The 21,536-nt window shown below is 55.4% G+C and overlaps 1 protein-coding gene across 14 annotated transcripts in view; it reads left to right on the forward strand.

Annotated features, from left to right (window-relative positions):
* Lmpt (four and a half LIM domains protein limpet) overlaps positions 1–21,536 on the forward strand; it is an 82,474-nt gene that overhangs the window by 47,884 nt on the left and 13,054 nt on the right. For 6 of the 14 annotated variants that reach the window (XM_031992073.2, XM_031992067.2, XM_031992076.2 and 3 more), the window contains 4 exons: positions 5,905–6,079; positions 6,604–6,837; positions 6,929–7,138; positions 20,360–20,560. In XM_031992073.2, coding sequence (XP_031847933.1) covers positions 5,905–6,079; positions 6,604–6,837; positions 6,929–7,138; positions 20,360–20,560 — 820 coding nt within the window. Of the gene's footprint in view, positions 1–2,175; positions 2,990–5,904; positions 6,080–6,603; positions 6,838–6,928; positions 7,139–8,838; positions 9,065–12,335; positions 15,054–18,647; positions 19,188–19,771; positions 19,949–20,359; positions 20,561–21,536 lie in introns of those variants that run through there. The other 8 variants (XM_076372814.1, XM_031992070.2, XM_031992080.2 and 5 more) reach the window with 7 other exon arrangements.

Genomic DNA, 21,536 nt, shown 5'->3' on the forward strand with positions numbered 1-21,536 from the left:
ACGAAACAAACGCGAAACTGCGTGTTATCCCGCGACGGAGCTATTTCGAACGGCGAGCATCAGCGTCGCTTAATATAGCGAACATTTATCTAATTAATAGCCATTAGCCGCGCCGCGCGATCTGCGATAGTCAGCTCGGCCCGGCCCGCTGAACGCGTCCCGTCCCACCGGCCGAAAGCTTCCTGTCGCCGTCCCCCCGTCCCCCTCGAGTGACACCTGTCAACCGACTTCGTCGAACGGTCTCCCGTCCTTCGTCCATCGTCGTCGATGTCTCCGCGCGCGGTATAAATAACCGCGATTCGAATCTTCCTCGATCGTCCAGCCTTTCCGCTCGCGCGCCGTCGCGTGTGCTTGGCGAAGCATTCCCACGCTGCTGCGAAAACGCTAGCTCCGAGATTCGCGAATCGAGGGAAGCTTCCAACCGACTCGATCGATCGATCGTCGCTGTTCCGTTCCGGGGATTCCCGAAGAATTATTTATCGTCGAAGAGTCACTACACCTAGTTCGATGTTCGGAAATCATCGTTGTTCTATTTGGAAACACCCGGCGCAATGAGCAGAAAATTAACAGAACTAGCCTGCACGTCGATAAATTCAGTTGACTTTAGTACTACGCAACGATCGCGTCGCGATAACGCGCGATATCGCGGCGGACGATAAAGGCGCGGTATCTTCGGAGTGAGATCGTTGGTGTGCAACGTGAAAAGTTCACGTGGCCGGATCCCGTGCATTTTCGAGGCGGATGATTCACGCGCGAGACGCGTCTCTTTTTTCCCTCTCGCTCCCTCCGCTCGAAAGAGCGAATCCATTGGTTCGCCCTCGAACCAGCCTCCTCTTAGATCGTATTCCTGGCAAACGGATTCGGCCGGGTTACAATTCTGTCACCGATTAACTAGTCGACCTCTGTCCTTCGGCCGCGTGCGCTCGCCCGAGCGACCCGCGATGATTCACCTGTGACGGAATAGTCGGCTTTCCAGGTAACGCCGGTCTTCGCGGCTAGTAAAAACGAGAACGGAGTCGCTCCCTGTCACCGGATTCTCGATTTTATCCGGCCGTTAGCGCGACGCGACGCGTATCAACCGCGCGTCGAACGTTATTGCCTCCTGCCATTCCCGCTTACGTCAATCCTGTTCGCGCGCGTTTCCTTGCAGCTCGCTGCCGCTGCCGTCCGCCTCTACACATCGTCCGAATTGTTATTTATACGTGCGAGCCGCGGAAGGAACGGCCATCGGAACGTACCGACGCGCGGAATCTAGCCGGAGCGTACCGATACAAGTATAAATACGAGCTCGATCGATAAATTCTCGATTGTTTCGTCACTTTTATGGACACTTGTATTCTCCTCGGGCCGGCGGACATGTCTCCATTCCGTTTCTTCTGGAAGCGAACCGGTCGATAGAGCACAGACCGAGAAAACCCTCCGACCAACCGCTTCGATCCCGTTATCTGCCGTGTTATCGAGATAATCTCGCCGCGACAGCGTATAGCACTTCGGTTTTATTGGTTCGGCCCGATCACCGGAGGTTACGGCTAGGACACGTCGAACTCCTCGTGAAGATCCGTTCGCCACCGCAGTCCGTTTCCTTTCATCGAGTTAGATGTCCGACACGGCGGGAGAGTGAAAACGAGGCGGGTTAATCTCCAGCGAACTTCGCGGCTCTCGGGTTCCAGCGGGCCGAGAAAGTCATAACTCAGTTGGTCCTGGAAAAGTCGACGCGACCTTTCGTGATCGATCCCTAGCGCCCTTTTCCGCGAAGCCAACACACCCGTTCACCGGCGGGATCCTCCGCCGCTATAAATAACCGAGTGACTCCGTGAACCGCGGTGATTTCCGCAATGAAAATAAATCCGACCACGCGTACGTTCGCATCTAGCCGCAATAATTTTTCCAAAGACCGCTCGATCGTACAAACAATCGGGACCCCATAGCGGCCGAACTGTAAACTCGCGTGGAACTCGCCGCGGATATGCGGTATAACGATGCTTGTCATCGCTGGTTAGCTTCTTTGGTATCCCCTTAATGACCCTTTTTGCCGGCGACGGAGAGAGGAGATGGTATTACGGGCCGGCGGACGCTAGAGCCGGTTCTCGCGCGTCGGAAGAACGTCTTGATCAGCCCCGCCGTTCGGCAATTAACTTTCCGCTCGGAGAAAGTATTCCGCCCTTCGTTTTCCAGAATACTAGTCCACGGACTGCTCCGCGTTCCCATCGACTCCAACGGTGATCCTATAATCGTCTCGATCGAAGAACTTTACTCGAACACCTCGGTGCTTCGAGATTCTCCTACCGCACGTCTCCGCCTAGATCATCGTAGAAGCTCGTCGAAGGCTCCGCTGAGAGGATACACAGCGAGCATTCGTCTCTCGGGATTCCTGTGGGGTCAGACATGAAACAGCTCGAAAGTTCGCAGCCGCACGTTTCACCCTGAACGACAAACTGCAGAGGCGTCACACGACGCCGCAGTTGCTAGCCGGGCCGGGCCCCAGGATGAGTCCGAAGGGGCCCAGCCAGGAGGGCCCGAAGATGGAGGTGAGAGTGTCCTGCGTGACGTCGCCCGGCGCGGAGCCGCAAGGCATCCGGGTGAAGATCCCCGAGCCCAAGAAGCGTCCGATGAGCCCGCCGATCCTCGACATGATACGAGCCAGGTGTCCGTCGGCCTCCGAGAAGGATTACTACAGGAAGACCTCGTCCCTGGACCGTCGGGACAGGTACCCGACGTTGTCCGGCGCCGAGATCAAAAGAGGACAGATACGAGGCTCCATGGAGACGCCGCGCGGCAAAAGGAACCCCATGCTCGACAGGAAATATCGTTTCCCGACGATCTCCGGCGCGGAACTGAAGCGCAGCCTCGCGATCGGCAAGTGTCCCCTGGAAGACGGACTGGATCTCAGCCTGGCACCGTGGCCGGGCATGAAATGGGCCTGCGTCAGGGTGTTGCACCTCTACTGTAAGGTGTTCGACCAGTTCGAGCTGTTCGAGCTGATCGTTAGGTAATTCCTGCGAATGATTTCGTTCTCTAAGACTACTCGTGGCAACCTGTTTTACCCAGTCTGCGGACTCTTCGACAAGTTTAGAAGGCTTGTGCCAGTCGCGAAACGTTTAGAGACGAGTCGAATACTCGGATCATCCCTTTTGATTACATCTGTCGCTTCGAGTGACTGATGTTTCTTCTATCTTGACATGTGTCATAGCTGGATCGGGATGCTTGCAGCGGTATCATCTCAGGGAAGGTTTAATCGTCCATGACGAATGCTTAGAAACTGTCTCACGAATCCTAAATAACTGCAAAGATCCGAGGACGTTGATCGGACAGCAACAGCTACCAATAGCAGCGTTCTAATCGCTTATTTCACGACAGAATGTAATTAGAAAGTCGGACGCGGGCCAATCGTTCTGCTGACAGGCCGCCGACGGCGTCCAGACTTCCGCGAGATTTCACGCCCGCCGCGTTTTTCGCGATCGACGGTAGCGCGAATCGAATCGCGCCCGTCGAAGGAGTCTCGCCCGGCCCGTCGACCGACGAGCAAAGCCGCTGGCAACTCGAAAAACCCATGGGACGCTTTTCCCTCGGCGCGTTTCTTTTCGCGCGGCCGCGCCGCCGCATTAATATAAGTCGTCGCGCCGGGCCACTCTCCGGGCGCGGCGTTTTTTCGGTTCTCGCTCGAGCGACGCCAGTCGCTGCACGCGTTCACGCGTGCTTACCACCCATCGCGGAACGCCGGGACAAATCGTTCGGTTTATACATCGTCCGAGGAATTAATTGCGCCGGCGTGAGCCTCTCCCGCGACGAACGACGCAAATAGGCGGACGCGAGACCTCGTAAATTATTTAGGAGAAATTTTTGCGCCGGTAATCGCTCGGGTCCTTTCTGACTTTGCGACGCTTTCGACTCGGCCGGACGCGAGTGAACGATCGCGCGCGTTCACCGGGTGAAACGCTGGTTTCTTTCGGGTCTACGGTAGAAGTATCTCGTACGAGTCTGTAAATAATTAACTAAAATATAAACCTTCAGCGGATGAAGCTAAATTACATATCAATTGCTCGGATCATAAAAAACAGAAACCATGCGCTCATCTCTTATTTGACTAATTACATCATTTGTACTCGGTCTTTCGAATACGAACACTCTGTTTCTCCAAAATATAGATATTCGTCCGTAAAGGGTTGATATGCGGTGGACCATGAAATCGAACAACAAAGCTCTAGGGTCGAGCAGAAGGAAGGCGTTCTCCGCGCGTCCGCGGCAGATCGATTGCGCCAGAGCAGTAATAGTAACTCGTTGCTGGAGAGTCGCGCTAATGGTCGGATCGAACGTCAATCGCATAAACGGACGGACGGAGGGTTGCATTTGCCGGCGGCATTCATCGGGCCGCGCTAGCTACCGCACCCTTCCGGGTGTCAGTCGCCGAAGGTCGCCGCTAACGCTGACTTCCCTCGCCTTCCGTCGGGCCGCGCGTTCGTCCGTCGATAAACGGGACGATAAGGGGGTCGCAGATAAAGCCGCGCGACCGAGACCCTTATCGAGACCCCGGGGGTGGCGTGGGTAGGAAAAAGTATAAGCGTCGACGTTGTTCCGGCAGAGAGGACACCGCGACAACGCTCGTAAATTCACGAAATCCGATTTACGGGGGGCAGGAGAGCTCGGGATTCGAGGAGAAGATAGCTCGTTAAATTTAACAGTGGCAGCGGACGCGTTAATGGGCAGCCATAAAATCATGGCTTCATAGAAACGCGAATTTCGAGGCGACGCGCGACGAGTGTCGCTCGTTCGCCGATATTTTCGTCGATCGGGAACACGATCCGGCCATGGCAAACCGACCCGGCACTTCGGCATTCCGGAAACTCGTGTTTTCTCCAGGCAAAGGAGGAGCAACTCGACTGAAGAATAGGGGAACAGAGATTTTTAAGGCGGGGAAATAAACTGGGACGGCACCTTTCAGAGACTATTCTCCCGGGGGGCGTAGCTGGGGGGAATCGCTTTACTGTAATGTCACGTCTGTAATGTCAGTGAAACGGTCACCTTGTTTGCCAGCGGACCGTAACTCTCGCGGGCCGCAAAGAGCTTTTTAAGCGATAAAGAATCCTCGTTGTTCTCCTTTTTCCGTTCTTGTTAAGGGGGGACGATAACGCCTGAATCTCTGCCGCCTCGCCGGACGTGCGCCGATATTTTACGAGGTCCGCGAACCGCTCTCCTTCTCTCTCTCTCTCTCTCTCTCTCTCTCTCTCTCTCTCTCTCTCTCTCTCTCTCTCTCTCTCTCTCTCTCTGTTTCTCCGCATCGCGAGGGTGGACGCAAATTAACGTTGACGCCTCGTTAACTCCGTGAACGCGAAACGTAATACTCGCGCGCGGACTATAATTCATTCGAATTCACGCGTTCCAGGGTGCGAAGAGAAAGGGGCTACGCGAGGAGGCTCGCTCGAGTGCGCCGGTTAATATTTGTTCGCGCGAAATTTCAGCGTCCCGATGAGAAATTTATCGGCGTTTTCCGGGTTGTCGCTTTATTGGAGCGGCTGGAACCAGGCGAAGACAAACGGCGAGCGCGCGTTCGGTTCGCTCGCGAAAGGCGGTCAATGTTTAAGTTGAAGCGCACGATTAGCGGGAACTTCGACGCGGCGTGGCCGCAATAAAGCTTGATTAGACGCTGCATCGGGGACAAGGCGTGTATCCCGAGAGTTAATGAAACTCTCGGGACAAATATTTATCGTCCGTGATATCCTCGGTTTAACGGACACGTTCAACAAGTCGTTAACGCACGCGCCGGACGCGGCGAACGAACAAAAAGGATTCCCCCGGGTCCGGAGAGGGAAACTCGAATCGAAGACGGCGCGCGGAACGCGTGCCGTCCGGCGTTCCGTCCCGGAATCGAAGATGCCCGAGCTAAAGTCTCTTTTTCTCCATTTTCAGGAAGAACTGCACGAGCTGCAAGTGTCCACGGGAGGCTCACGACGTGCGCCACGAAGAATGGGTGTCGGTCAGGTCGCGTTTGGGCCTGAAAGGCGAGGAATCGGGCTCATCGGTCGGCTTCGATCTGCGATCGAAAGGTCTCGCCTGGGCACCGCCCGGCCTGCCAGCTCACAAGGTCGGTAATACATCAGCCACACGTGATTTCCGACGTCTAAACGACGCACGAGTTTCCTGTTCCGCGATCACTGGGCCCACAGTCAGATTCGATCGGCCAGATTCAACAAACGAGCCGTCGCGCGAGTTCAGCAATCGTCCGGCTGGCTCGCGTGTCCGACGCGTTCAACAATCCCGCTCCCTCCGACGACGTGCAACGCGATCTCGCCGAGATCGAGAGCTATTGAAAGCTGCGATCGAGCGCGTGGCACGTGCACGCGAGCTTGGCGCGCTTCCAGCTTCCAATATTTTCCAAACCGCGCCTTTACCACCGTCCAGCGGACGCAACCCACTCACGTTTACGATACTTTTATCGGTTTCGCGCGACAGCCGAGATCTGGAAACACTATTTTATGTTCGGATTCCGGGAGTAATTATCTCGCTGACGTATCGAACGGGAAATTTAGAGTGCGATCGTTGGAAATCTGTTTCTGTTTCGTTGGGAACATCGTTTCGTGGGCTGATCTCGATGTTGACTGTTCGCAGGTGGATGAGTACTTTTCCATGCTGCCGGAGATCTCCGTGCCCAGGATAGACACGCCCGGCGAACGATACAGGGACCGACAATTGGCGATCCAGCTGCCTAAGCAGGACTTAGCCAGAGCCTATTGCCGACACTTGAACCCGATACACGCCAGCAGCGCTGACGACTTTATGGCGGCGCGGAACGAGATCGCGCTTGACATAGGAAACGTGCAAGAAGTGCTCGAAAGGGATCTCGTAAGTTCCGAGCTAGTCGTAATCAGATTCCGAAGAGGATACCGTTGGGAACCGAACGAACGTTTCAGTCTGATGTGGACATGCTTTTCAGCATTGCGGTGCCTGCCTAGCGCCACTCAAATACGGCAGTCTCGCGGTGTCCACGAGCAAACTGGGCCTTCTTTATCATCCAAACTGCTTCCGGTGCACGGAGTGCAAGGAGCTGTTGGTCGACCTCGCGTACTGCGTCCACGACGACACCTTGTACTGCGAGAGGCATTACGCGGAACAATTGAAGCCTAGGTGCGCCGGCTGCGATGAGGTAAGCATCGTTTCTCCTCGTTCGTTTCAACAATCTACTCGCGAGAGCTCCACATAATTATATCGCAACGCGTGGACGATTCTCAGCAATATCCATTGAAAACAACTGCTAAACACGTTTATAATCGTCGGAATCGAGCGCCAAGTAAAATGACTCTGCAGTGGTCAGACGGTTTACCATTCGATTCCGAGCGGTCGGTAACGAACCGTCGCTGCTCTACGAGGAAACGACTGTATCAACTGACTCCTTCTTTATCGACGGTAGAGCTCTATATCTGATCGTACCTATCGATCTACGAGACTTTTCAAATATTTCCGCGGGAGTCGGAGGATCGGAGACGGTCGCGTTGAAGGAGCAGATCCCTGTCGCCGATTTTTCCGTTAATGTAATTAAAACTACCGTTTATATCCGACCTCCGTCAGCGTTAATCGCAACGATCAGGATAACGTTTCGCCCATTTATGGAATGAAAGACCGTGGTCCTTGCGAATACGTGCCACATCGCTCCACCGGCCACTTTTATTACTCGGACAGTATTACGATCGTATTAAGAAAACCTGAAATCGCCTGCGACCCAAATGTCCAGACGGCTGTCAAGGTGCGCATAAATCGCGGTTCGTGCCAACGACGGTCGTTTTAACAGCGTGTAAGTTTACGAGACATCGTTCGGCGACGTCGCGCCGGCTCGATGAATAAATTTCCATCGGACAAAGTTTTTCCATCTTTTCCCCGCGCCGCGTTCGCGTCTCTCTCCTTCTCTCTCTCGCTCGCCCGATGATAAACGACGAATTTCCCCGTGACAGTGGCACACCGAATCTCGAATATAAATCGTAAACAGTGTTTCGGCGGCTCCGAAAATATCTGGAGCATAATGATATTGAGTGTCGCGCAATCGCGCGGCGTTGTCCGGCGGGTTGCGCGGGAACTGGGCCGCTTTCGGCTTTATTTAGATGGACGGAAATAGGAATCGGGTATCATACACGGCTCCTCCGTCAACGTGTGCGCCCGACTGCGCAACGCGAATTATCTTCGCGAAAACGTGAATAACCAACCGGCTTTTGGCCAATGCCGCGATCTTTTTACGTGTACCGGCCGATGACTAACGATATTATCTGCTCGCCGATACAATTTTAAACATTACTCACCAAGCGTTACTCACCGCTCGTTTCTCCTTGTCAATGCTCGTCTGAAACGTACGAAATGTCTCATTTAAACTAATCCCCGGTACGTTTTGCTCTCTTTATTCAACGGACTAGCGACAATGTTATACAATCTATCGAACGCGATCTCTTCATCCCTGAAATTTCCCGATGTCTCAACGATCCCGCTCGTCTCTGCTTCCGGTCTCTACAGAGCTCCACCCGCTGATCCGACTGCTGATACGCATCGAACCGTTCGATCTTCGATTTCCGTTTCTATTCGGGGACTTACGCGATTCGCTTGTGAGCGTTTCTCACCAGCGAGCCTCGAGGGCTGCGTAACATCAGCCGCGGCCGTTTGTTAGCCGCGGCCCGTGTTCCACGCTCGCATGTAACCCGTCTACGAATTGGTGTTCTTCCAACCGGAAACCCGTCGTTTGGATGGTGCCCGCGGCCGGTCGGTAATCTATTTTGATTTCTTGTCGAAGCTCCCACCACGATCCGCGGCTCCGTGTCCAGACAACCGAGAACCGTTCCCCGTCTTTTATTAGAGTCAGTCAATTGGAGGCGAAAAGACGAAAGCACCAGCGAACCACGCGCGAATAAATCGAAGAACCCGTTTCTCTCTTCCCCGAAAGCTCGCCCGAAAAAAAACCGACGGTCGAACCCGACCCTAAGTTCTTCGCGAGCAACCGACCGATTCCTCCCGGACGACAATCTCGAAGTAATTCCGGCTTCGATCGAATTTCCCGGTTTTCCACGAGAAAGGCGGTCCCCCGGAGCTTTCGGTAAGTGAAGTGTGCCGCACCACACAGAGACACACACACGTAGCCCACAAACACGCCACGGACTCGAACACCTCCGCCCTCGATGGTCCGATCGACGCTCGAGCGTTCCCTTACGACCCATTCAACGATTGGATACAGAGACACCTGACGAACTCGCATTCCTCCCCCGTCAGGCCGAACCCGTCCCCCCGTCGCCGAGGGACCGCGTTCCGCGGATTTACAACCGGCCGGTGCTCGCCCGTAAAGCGTCGCTTAATTCCCGCAATGAATCCGAATGGGGCATTACCGGGCTCGTAAATATCGCGCGGAGAGAAGCGGGACATGTTTAGGAGGAGACACGGTGCGCGCCGCGAGACCCTGTCGATCATCTCGTGAGTCGGCCTCTGAGCCTCGGGACGGGAAACAAACGGTCTTTATAGAAAAGCATGGCGTAACAGTGACGCAACGAGCCGTTATAGCGACTCGCCGTAAAATTCCGGACCGGCGTTGTCTATTTCGAGCGAGGCGTCCCGCCCCGTCCCGCCGCCGCGCCGTCACGTCGCGGTTCACGTGCTTCGTCGTCCCTGCTGCGCAAAAATCGTCTCTTTGGCCTATACGCCTCGACCCGTCGCAGCGGCTCGCAGAACGATCTCCGATCTCCTTGGCGAGCGCGAGGAAAACGCGTTACCTCCGCCGAAACTCCGATTCCGTCTAAAAACAGACTACCCGATCGTTTCTCCGGCGTCCGTCGATCAAAGTCGGGGAAACGTGAGACGCCTCGCGGTTTCAAAGCGTAACGCGAGAACGGGCACGATTTATCGTCCACTGTTTTCCGCGAATGATTTACGATCGACGACAACGAACACCGGGGTTATTATAAAAGCGCGGACGATTCGCCAACCAAAACAACCGGCGAGCCAACATTCCCCCGGTTTTTCCGATTCCTGAAAGAATTGCGCCGATGAGCGACGCCGGGAACTTTCCCGAGGAGATGCGCGTCGCATCGATTAGGAAGGTTAGCGTCGCGTACGAATGAATGGGACGCGTTCGCTGGGCGAAAGTAATTAGGAGACTCCGACGGAGAAAGTCGCGCGGAAGGGTTGCGTGGCTCGCGAGCCGCGCGTTCTGCGTAGGTCTTTGCTCTTGACCGCTTCCGGGGGTCGAAACGTTTCCTCCCGCTTGAACCGAGTCTGCGCGATGAACAGCGACGGATTAGAAGATCGACCGCAGCTGTGTAAATTAGCGGACCGATCGACTGTACGTGTTTCCGCTAGATGAACGAGAGTAGTCGCCGTAAGCGACAGACACGAAACGCTCGCGCAGGAATGGGTCGTAGCGCGACGAAACGAGAGTCTAGCTGGAAACACGGTCGGGAGATTAAAAACGACTCTATCCACCTGGCACGGGACGGAACGAAACCGACGGAAAGGGAAAGGGAAGGTCGTCCTACGGTCGACAGACACGGCTGCGAAGTTTCCTTTGGATCTAATTCGGTCGGTGCTCGCGAAGTGGCTTCGCCGAGATCCGGTGGCACGCTTTTCTCCGACCGTGGCACACACGTTCGATCACCGACCGAAATAACCATTGGCATTGTTCCGTTTCCCTCCAGGGGAACCGGCTTTCGTGGGCAAACGCGGGTCGCGACTAATTCCGCCGACCCTTCGGTGTCGCGGGGACACCTTTTACGGCCGACGAGACATCGCCGATCGTCCCGCGCGCGCGTCTCCGGTTCGTTTTCCCGTTCGGCGCGGGAGCCATCGATCGTTCTTGACTTTCCGCCGAAAGCGGTTCCCTCTCGATCCGCCACGGGGGAGGTCAAGGTCCACGCGGTGACCGTTTGCCAAACGAACGGTTATAAACGAGAAATTAATTCTGGGATACCGCATCGAGGCAGAGCTCGTGACTCGTGACTGGTACCGACGCGAGTTCTCGGGGAACGAGCCGCTCCGCTCGGAAACGGACGGGTATCACGCGAATTTTCATTCAATCCCGGTGATCGTTCGGGTGTCGGGTTTCGAAAGCTATCCAGAAGACGGGGCTCTCCCGTTTCGCCCGTTACGGGGAGAACGGCGAGCGCAACTGGTGCTTTCTTCGGACGCGGTTAGATTGTTTTCAAGTTGTTTCGCGCTCGGTCCTTGTCCGAGGATCCGGTTAGAACGCCGCGATTTATTTCGGCCCGCGTCCCGATAGGTCGACGACGATATGTTTATTTCGGGCGGCGACGGTTGCGGACCAAGTGGTCCGGACGAAGATTACGCAGCCGGCGTTCCGTTCCCCGGTTACGCCGTTTTCGCGGATCTCTTCCTCGCGAGGAAGTTCGCGCGTGTTCATTCAGCGACGCGACTCCAGCACTCGCCGACCGAATTCCGTGGAACGTTCGCCGACCCTGAACCGGTCGGCGGGATCTAGACGATCCGAGCGCTGAAGCTAGAATACAAGAGAACGACAGAATACAAAGCGAACAATGAAACATTCGGTGGGAATCGATCGCGGTTCTCCGTCTTCTTGACAAATTGGTCGGTCGTAAAACCCACCGGTTGCGTAACTGCGTCTATAATTAGAAGAATCCCGCATTGATTCCTTATTCCAACGAAACGCGTTCCGTCGGCTGCCTGTTGCTTCCATTAGCCTTTCCGCCGAGGGATCGACAGCTGATCCCAATAACAATGTACTCTCTTCCACGAACAATCGGACAGTGTTGCGCTACCGTCGAATATAGATCATCGAGAGTTCGATAAGCCGCTCGCGTCGCTGGCCGTCTCGATATCTCTTTGGAGTACCGCCAGATGCGTACCGCGCGCAAAACGTGTATCGAAGATCGGCGCGGTTAATTCGTAACCTATGAGGTAACCGAAATAAAATTGTTCTGCTGACGCCAGAAACTCGGCCGACCGTCCGTCCGTCCCGTAAATATTCCCGGAATGTCCGTGCTCGGACTCGCTTCTTGAATGAAGAGGACCGTGACTTCGGGAGGATGGAACGGGTTCGATCCGCGTCGCGGCGGCTCGGACGGAAAATCGAGGCGCGCGAGCGAGCCAGGAACCGTGGGAATCCGGTTACCGCCGATTGTCCGAGGCGTTTGCCAAGAGGCGTACCGTTTCCACCGACGAAGAGATCCTGACTAGAGCTGCCAAAGAATCGTCGTCGTCGTCGCCGCCGCCGCCGCGTCCCCGGCTACGTGGAAAATATCGGGTACGCCCACGCGTCTAGAAGCGGGACGCGCCCGTCGAACGAGGAACGCGTCGACGTTCAATGATCGGGTCATTAGGGCGTCGGTGGCGCAGTGTCGATCGACGAGCGGCCAATAATCGGTCGGCACGGGGACGGTCGTCGCGCGGCGACAGATCCATTGCCAAATCGGGACCCGTTAATTATCCGACGCGCCGGTGATCGATCGCGACGCGTACGCCGGCATTAAGGACAGGGATTCGCGTCCAGGGACATTCGAGCTAACTTTAGCCTTAGCGGCCCGCGGACCGTGGCCCGTAGTCGAACACTGTTACGTCGACATAACGAGCCGAACGGCCACCAGTTTGCCCCGGTGTCCGAACGGTTTTGCCCGCGGAAAATAAAACAGTTCTCTGGCCGCCATCCGGCCGTATGGTTAATCCGTCGATAATCATCGCGCGATCAGCCCGTCGACCGTCGCCGCCGCTACCTTCCTCGGGTTCACTCTGTTAGAAAGAGAGAGAGAGAGAGAGAGAGACACGAGCAGCGTTCTATCAGGGCACTCGCGAAGACACCTTCGACCGTGTGCTGAACCGTGCCTCGCTACCGTGGAGAGAAGTGGCCGCGCGTGGGTGCTGGGTGCCCCCCTCTAGGAGATCGTGTTAACCATCTTCTTCTTCTTCTTCTTCTTCTTCTTCTTCTTCTTCGTCTTCTCTCTCTCTCTTTCGTTCTGCCTCTCTGTCTCTATCGGTCTCTGTCACCTCTGCCCCCCTCGCGCTATCTCTCTGTTATATCCGTCTCTCTCCGGTGTGTACACCCTAACCCGAGTGACATCACCGCAGTTAGAGGATCCTTCGAGGTAAGCCGCGCCGATTCCTCGAGGACGCCCGATGGATCGGCCTCGTAGGAAGCACAACTTCCCCCAGCTCGTCGACGACGAGGAACCCAGGCCGATATTTATCAACATCTGGATCGCGTACATCTAGATCGGGATTCTGTCGTACGGAGAGTGACGGAGACGCGATGGAGAAGCTAATACGTGACCGACCGATTCCGTGGCTCGACGAAGGAACGCAGTGATCGAGGCGGACGTGTGATCCTTGATGAGGTATACGACTTCGAGGCGACAGAACCGATAGAATCGTGATTCGACGGGGGAATTCGTTCGGTATCCGAGATGGGTCTGATGTTGTCCGTGCTGATCGGCTGCGTCGGCGTGCTGGAGCTGCTCGCGTGCCTCAGACACGTCGCGAACAACCTGATAATCACGATCAACCAGCCGGCCACCCCTTGCCTGTCGTACCACGAGCAGACCAACGACAACCTGAGCACGCACGACTCGATCTGCAGCTACAGCCACTCGGCCGACGTCGATCTGCCCCGCAGCGCCAAGCACAAGTTGGAGAACCTGCACGAGTACAGCCTGCGGATACGGGCCGAGCTGCGTTCGCGCGACAAAAGCTTCGATTACAGCTCCGAGTACAGTCCCAGGGACGTTCTCCAGCGTCGGGAAGCGTCGCCGGACTCGAGGCTGAGCCCCGACTTCAATTATCTCGTGGAAGTCAGCGAGTCCGAGAACGTGGACGATCAAGAACAGTCGAAGATCGAGGAGACCCACGGCAGAGAATTCGAACGAGAGACGTCCTACGAAGATGCGGACAAGAACATGCGAGTCGAGGGCAGTTCCAGGGACAGACCGTTGTCCCTGGGCACGCCGGAGGCGGATAAGTACGTCAGGATACCGACACCGATACCGTTCAACGAACCGGAGAATTACTCGAGCTCCGACGCGTCGAGCGACGTCGGCACGTCCTTCGACAACGATTCTGGAAACGAGGCGCCAACGATGAAGTCCTTGGACCCTTTGCCGTTGGTAAAACGATACAAGAGCCCCTCCGAGGGCGGATCGTCGCGAGACGAGTCCGACGAGCCCGGAACGAGGAGAATCTCGAAGAGACAGCTACGAAAGTCGCACTCCAGGTCTCCCGACGTGAACAGGGAATCGATAGAGACGCCGAGGGAACGATCGGAGAACGTTCAAGCGGAGTGTTCGAATCGTTCGGAGAAACTCGAAGGTGGCAGAAGCTCGAGCCAGAAGAAGAGGACCGGGAAATCGTCGAGCACGATCGTGAGGAAGCCCACGTGGCTGAAGTCGAAGACGTCCGAGGTGAGCAAGTCCGCGGAGAATCTGTCCTCCAGAAGATCCAAGCGACACCGGGACCCGGAGCGGCGGAAATCGGATATCTCCGTGCAGACCGGCGCCTCGTACAGGGACGAGTCGACGAACACGTCCCCGGTGAACAGTCCAGCGCTGTCAAGGTCCGACAGCCGCAAGAGCGTGTCGGTCCAGGTGCAGACCAGCTTCGAAGAGACACTAGCCGATCTCGATGCGGACGCGGAGCAGGAGAGCTCGCCGCTGGGACTGTCGGAGAGCAGGCGGGATCTGATGTCCCGGGACCGATTCAGCAGGAGGACCTTCAAGAATAGACGATTCGGGTTGTCCAGGGACAAGGCCGGGAACGATGACGACGCCGACGAGCGGGAGGCGGCGGCTTTCTCGGTGACTAACGCTCACGCCTCCGTCGAGAGGCCCAAGGATACCGTGCGGCTGCTGAAAATATCGAGCTTCGAGGAGGCGGAGGTGGAGGATTACGAGAAGATCCGCGGCATCCTGGCAGGAGACGCGGAACAGCCACGGGAGACCAACGGGGGAGCGTGGAAGGGGCCGTTGTCCTCGTCGGTGGACGAGGACACGGATTATTGGGACGCGGAGGATGTGAGTGCGAGATCTCGACCGATAGAGTACACGATCCCGGATACAGATCGAAACAAAGCATTCTGGGTAAATTGCAATGAAGGTGTCCTCCCGAACTGTCTCTCTCCGAGCACACTCGTTCCTCCTCACCTGTCGCCACTCACACCTTAAACAAACACATTCGATTAAACTCTACACACGTTGCACGACTCTTTAGTACCGATAACACTGTACGCTGATCGTCGGATTTGCTCCGTTCCAAAGGATTCTAGAGGATCCGGTAGCGGAGAGTGTCCCGAGATCCCTAGAAGAATGAAAAGATATTGTGTTCCCCCTTGCGGAGTTTTAGAGCCCCGTTGGAATTGGTACTATCGGTGTTCTCGTAGCTAACGCTTGCGCGTCCCGTCATCCATCGTCCCCTGGGACAGGCTTCGAAGCCGATCGTTGTAAATAACCGTGTTCTCCCTTTTTGTTCGTATTTAGACACACTAAAAACCTGTAGAGAAGCTCGTAAAGTACTCACAAGGCTCAGGCGGTCCGCGTTCTCAGCGGCAAGACGCGGATTCCTGGACGGCCCGGTCGTTCGTCAAAATTTACGCGCTGGAAACGGCGGCGGCGAATGATTTCTGGCCGGTCGGATCGCTCGACGCCGGCGGCCACTAAATCCTAGGCGTTCCGCGCGCGAGGAAATCCGTCCGCGACTCTCTCGGCGAAAAACTCGGTCGGCGCGGGTCCCGAGCGCCGCGGCCGAGCGCTGCTCACCTGCTATTGTTATCCGGGAACGCCAAAAGTTGGCGAATACCCGTGTTGGAACGCGTTTTACCGTCGATGGGGAATGAAAAATCGCCGCCCGACGGCGGACGCGCGGGGCGAGCAGAAAATTCCGGCGGATGTGTTCGCACGAAACATTCTCGCGCGATCCGTGGCGTTTATTGGTGCCGTGCGGCTCGCGTGGGGTCTCCCAAAATATCAATCTCATGCCCGTCTGCAAATAATATACGTATATATCGTGGCTCCGAGTCTCGCCGTTTACGCGAGAGGGGACACTTGGGGTTTTCCTCTAAGCAACGGCGCGGAATCCGATTTTTCTTCGTCGCAAAATCTTTCGTACAGAAGCTGGATATGCCTGGCGATCTATCGGTTATGAATCTTTACGCGTTCGACGAGAGGAGCATTCGCAGCTTTTTCGTTAACTGTTTTCTAGTCGACGATCGAAATTTCCTTGTTCCATCTTTTTCTGAAGTAGTCTGTGGAGCTGTTCATCTATGAAAATAGAACATCGTATGATCAGTGATTTCCAGTATCTAAGGAACGCGAATGTCGATAATACTTCGTGGATACTTCATTGGAACCGTGATGCTTGAATGAAACGATTGAATTATCAGTTTCTTTTATAATAGATTCTCGTCTCGAAACGATCGAAATGATTCAACGAGACGTAACAATTGTCGAATGATCCGTCATATGTATCTGGGATCTCTGCGTTGCAGATTTCTGGAGAAAACTCGATAACTCAATACTTGTTTTACATCGTGGGAATATTAGGAAGTTGTTTTCAACAATTGGCACTTGCGTTTCGATCGAAACGTTCCATAAATAGAGAAACCGAATTGATTCACAAAATCCGTATTTCCAAATGAAAATCACGTCGTATAGCAGCGACTGCTTAGCAACACATCGGTAACCTTCAATTTCCATCATGCGAACAGTCGAATTTCGCGGTTCCGCGCACAGACGGCCGAGCTGTGCGTCGGCCGGACGAAAATCGGTGCTATACCACTGTGCGCGGCCGCGAGATATCCAGCGGCGGCTGTCCCCTCATTTTTGGTCGACCCGCTTTTTCACCGGAGGTTGTATTTTTAATCGGTCGTCGCGCGCCTCTTCCGGACCCCTTCGCCGATATTATGTTACCGCCCGATGCGATCCGCCGATTCGCGTGGGCGATCGCGTTCTCCTGTCACGGGCGATTTTCATTTTCCAGCTATTTATAACGGGGCCGGCGTTCCTGGCGCGTTCTGTCGACGATGGGGAAACGATACAATGCGAAACGCCGATCACGCGGCGCGGCGATTTACGTAGAACCACCGCGTTTCCTCCCGTGTTCCAACGTCGCAGCTTCGTTTCTTCCTTTTTCCAACCTCGAACTCCTTCGCTCGAGTCGTTAATCATTACCGTTGCGTGTAACAGGAATGACAACGGCTGCCAGAACGGAGGCGATAACAGTAAAGAGACCCGCGCGAGTGAATCAATCAACGGGACGAGCAATAATTGTCGGGCGACGAATTTGTTTATTTATCACGGTTTATTTCTGCTTGTTCGGGGAATATTACCGCCGGTGACGGTTCGTCGAATCGACCCCTTGGGGAAGCGGGAATCGGGGAATGTCGCGGCGAAGGCGGGAAACGTGGGAGGACGAAGGTATTGGTGATGTGTGAAACATTCCGACCCAATTACTCCGCTGGATTTCTTCTCTATTTTTCGCGCGGCTCTCGCGCCCACCCTCCTCCGACCAGGAACCACCTGTTTGGCACGCGATCAAGGCGTCGCTCCGACGTTTCAGGAAACCGGTCGATGAATCGTCTTCGATTATTCCCTGTCGCCCACGATCATCTCCTCCCTCCCGATCGGATTCCCTCCGCGCGGATCGAACGGAGAGATCCCGCGACCTCGGGATCGTAAACGATCCGACGTGGAACAATGTTTATGGCTCTATTCTGTGCCGAAACGCAGGCACCAGCCGGTCCGACAATGAGAATTATTCGCGTCGATTAAACGCCGACGGAAATACCGCGAGCCCGACTCCGGCTCTCCGGCGTTTCGGGTCTAATTCCATGATCACGCTCTAACTGGAACACGTAAACCGATCGGCGTACACGATCGAGGGAACAGGGAAAAGATCGCTGTTACCAGATAGCTGGAGTACTCCGCGTCGCCGGCGAGCTGGCGTTCGCGAGGAATGCGAGTCTAATCGGTCGGAGTGCATAGGATTTCCCACGTGAATCTTCGATACGCGTTGTTCGCCGATACGATCGTGACCGATCGATACCGTAAACAACGCGGAAGATTCTTCTCTCGTGTGGTCGTCGCGCGAAGCTCGTCCCTTCGTCGATCGAAGGATCGGCGAATCGCGAAACGGAAAGCTCTCGATCCCCTGGAATCCGCGAGTCGCGGTTCGATTCTGTTTCTCGTCGGCGCGAGAGGAGAGGCGACGTCAGGGTCCAGAAATATCCTCGGTCAGAAGCGGCGAATAAAAAGGAACGAAAGAGAAATGCGGGGGATCGGCCCGAAGGAAAGGAGGACGGATCTACGAGGGATATCTTTGCCGGTGTCCTGTAACCTGTCGCGTCCGAGCCGCTAACGAGAGGCATCGGTAACGCGGCGATATGAACAGAGAAGGTCGAACGGAGGCGCGGGAAGAGGAGCCGGGACGGAGAGCGCGACACGTTCGAAGAGAGAAAGAGGGGTGTCGTAGAAAAGTTGCACCCGGCACACTGCATCGAGAATCTCGTAGGAAGGAGAAGAAACTCGCGGCGGCACGGAAGGAGAGAAGAGGGTGGCGGCGCGACGCGACGCGACGCGACGCGGGGGCAGGCGCGGCGAGGGGCGGCGAGGGGTGGTGCGGAGTGGCGCGGCGCGTTTCTGGAGTCGTCGGGACGCCGAAAATAGCGTCCCGATATGATGACGCCCGGAGCGGTCCGATCCTAGATTTCAGTCGGTTCGCAAGCTCGAAAGCTGCTGGGTTAACACGGCAAACAGACTCCAATCGCAAGCCGAACGCCGCTCCTGTTTCCGTTCCGGACATTTCCAAAAAACCGATCGGTCCACGACACCGTCTCACCCCTGCGTGAATATCCCTGAGCGCCAGAACAGCGTTCAATTCGACTCGATCATCATCGTCCGGACATCCCCCGGTCAGTCCTCTCCTTTCGCCTCCCTCGCGGAGTCTGAGGGTATATAGATCGCGGTCGATCGGGTCCCCCAGTGACACGACAGGAAGACAGGGGAGAGAAACCTCGTCCCGGGCGACGCAGTCTCGAACGTAACGCACGCTCCAGCCGAAGGAAGGATGGCGGACGTAGACAGTGTAGTGTACACGACCACCGAGCGCAAGGTTCGCAAAGTGAAGAAGACGACCAAACGCAGGGAGAGCCACGATCAGAACGCCGAGGTCACGATCACCGAGGTCGACAGCACGCAGAACAACCACCACGCCATCGAAGAGTATGTGCTGGCTGCAGATGTGCCGGGAATCAGCCCCCGTTCGTTGTTTTGCCCCGAGCTTTCCGTTCCGCGATCGCCGCCGACCACGCCGACGCCGACGCCGCGGAATCGCGCCTCGCCCGCCACCCGAACGATCGCGATTCTCCCACGATCGTCGAGCACGATCTTGACACCGTCCCCTCGTGAAACTCTGGTGCGATAGTTCCCTCTCGCCGAGCCGGCGTTGCCGGGGATCGTTCCGGGGGTTCGGCGCGTAGGAGTACATTTCCTCGAAAACCACGCTCGGAATCGATGTTCCCTCTCGCCAACGATGAAAACAAGCTGGACAGCTCGCTGGGAGAGGTCCGCTCGCAAGCGGCGACCTACTTTCTTCGAGAGAGAATCTTCTCGCTGCCCTCGATGGTTTTCCTCCGTTTTGCCCCGGTTTTCGAGCGTAGTAACTCGAAAATCTCGTTCTCGCTTGGGTTCGTTACATAGGAGAGTCTCAGAATACTCCTCGATCGTTCAGTAAGTCGATTCAAGCGGCCAGAGGATCTCGAGTATCCCGATTCCCGGGATTTCGCGGATCCAGAGGGTGGTGGGCTAGTTCCGACAGACGCTCCCCTCTCACAGGAGCCGAGAATTTCGCGATAGAATCTCGCCGGTTTTTTGAAATTCGTCTCGCAACGAATACATAGCCTCACGTCTCACAGAGTAGAATCTATGATAATGCTCCCTTACAAAAAATACTCAGCCAGCACATACAACAGCACTCAATCAAGGTACATATTTACCAGAAAATCCATCGAGAACACTCTACAGCACGTAAGAGAATACAGAGATGAAAATGAAAGAGAGAGATCGCGAGGAGCTTTCCGTGTACCGACGGGAAAGAATAAAGAGTAGAGAAAGTCCGTGTACGAGAGACGCTGTGAGAGGAGCGTGATCAAAATGTTTCTCGCCGCACGATCGTGTCGATCATCGCGTCGTATGCCGCGTCTTTCTTTTATTTTTATTTTCATAACCAGTTGCTGAGAATCGTCGCTGAAGAGCCGCACCGAATGTGCACGCCCGTCGCATCGTGATAACGATTCGATTTTGTAACTAATCCAATTGGGGAGCGGGTCTATGGGGTTTGCAAATGGAATCCCCTCTCTGAACTGTACGACCTTTCGTTTGCTTCTCTTTTCCAGTTGATTTTCAGTGGCGAGTACACGAAGGCGATGAACAAGGACTGGCACAGCGGCCACTTCTGCTGCTGGCAGTGCGACGAGTCTCTGACCGGGCAGCGCTACGTGCTCAGGGACGAGCATCCCTACTGCATCAAGTGCTACGAGAGCGTTTTCGCGAATGGCTGCGAGGAGTGCAACAAAATCATCGGTATCGACTCCAAGGTACGCGTCGCATCGATATCGCCGCGATAAAGCGTCGATCGGCTCAACCTCGATCGTCCTAACATTTTTCCTCCTCGTAAGATACGCCTTATCGCGTGACAAATTGATTGCCTCATTAATTGACGAGCGAACTCGCTCGTACTCGCCTGCATCATCGTTCGATCCCTCGATTTCCGGTTTATTCGTTCGCGTGGATACTTGAATAATTGGCGTGTGAGAGGGTAAGGTTTAGAACTTGAACCCTGAGTTATTTTTATGATATCGAGGCTGTTCGAACGAGGCGCCAAATCTATATAAAAGTTTATTTCGTTCAGTTATTTCAAGTATCCACAGGTTGCAACGTTAAGATCCGAAGAAATCTTCCTCGAAACTCGATGCTCGAAATCGCAGACCGTGTTTTATCGAAGCGTTCCACTGTCGCCGTTGTTTTCCGATAGCGTTTCTGCGTCGCGAGGCACGTGCTCGGAGACGGAGTTTGCCGAGTTCCGCGCAAAAATCGGTAATTATCGGTTCGTGTATAATCACGGGACGAGGCGGCGATACGCGAGCGGCGGCATGGGCGTTGACTTACTCATTCCTAGAAATAGAAGCGATGATGCAGGTGCCGCCGGCCGTATCGGCTTCGAGAGCTTATTTCCGTTTCTCGGCCGTTCGCCGTTCTTCTTCCTCCCACCTCTGGCCGGCGATTCGGCAAAATCGGATCCGAAACATTCCTGCCATCCCGTCGGCGCGTTCTGCCAGCGGAAGTCGTTACCAGAACAAACGCGCGCGCTCCCCACGAGCGAGAAACGCGTCGGCGAGCCGAGAGAACCGCGCTCGACGCTGCGACGCACGAGATCCTTAGAGGTCGACTCCGATCGCGATGATAATCGATCCAGAAATGGCGATCGCGCGATCTCGAAGCGCGATCTAATGAAACTCGACGCGTGTTTGCGCCGCGGCGCGTCACTCGCGGAAGCCGAGTGCATTTCGGACT

The sequence above is a fragment of the Nomia melanderi genome, chromosome 12, assembly GCF_051020985.1.
Source record: "Nomia melanderi isolate GNS246 chromosome 12, iyNomMela1, whole genome shotgun sequence".
In the NCBI taxonomy this organism is placed as follows: Eukaryota; Metazoa; Arthropoda; class Insecta; order Hymenoptera; family Halictidae; genus Nomia; species Nomia melanderi.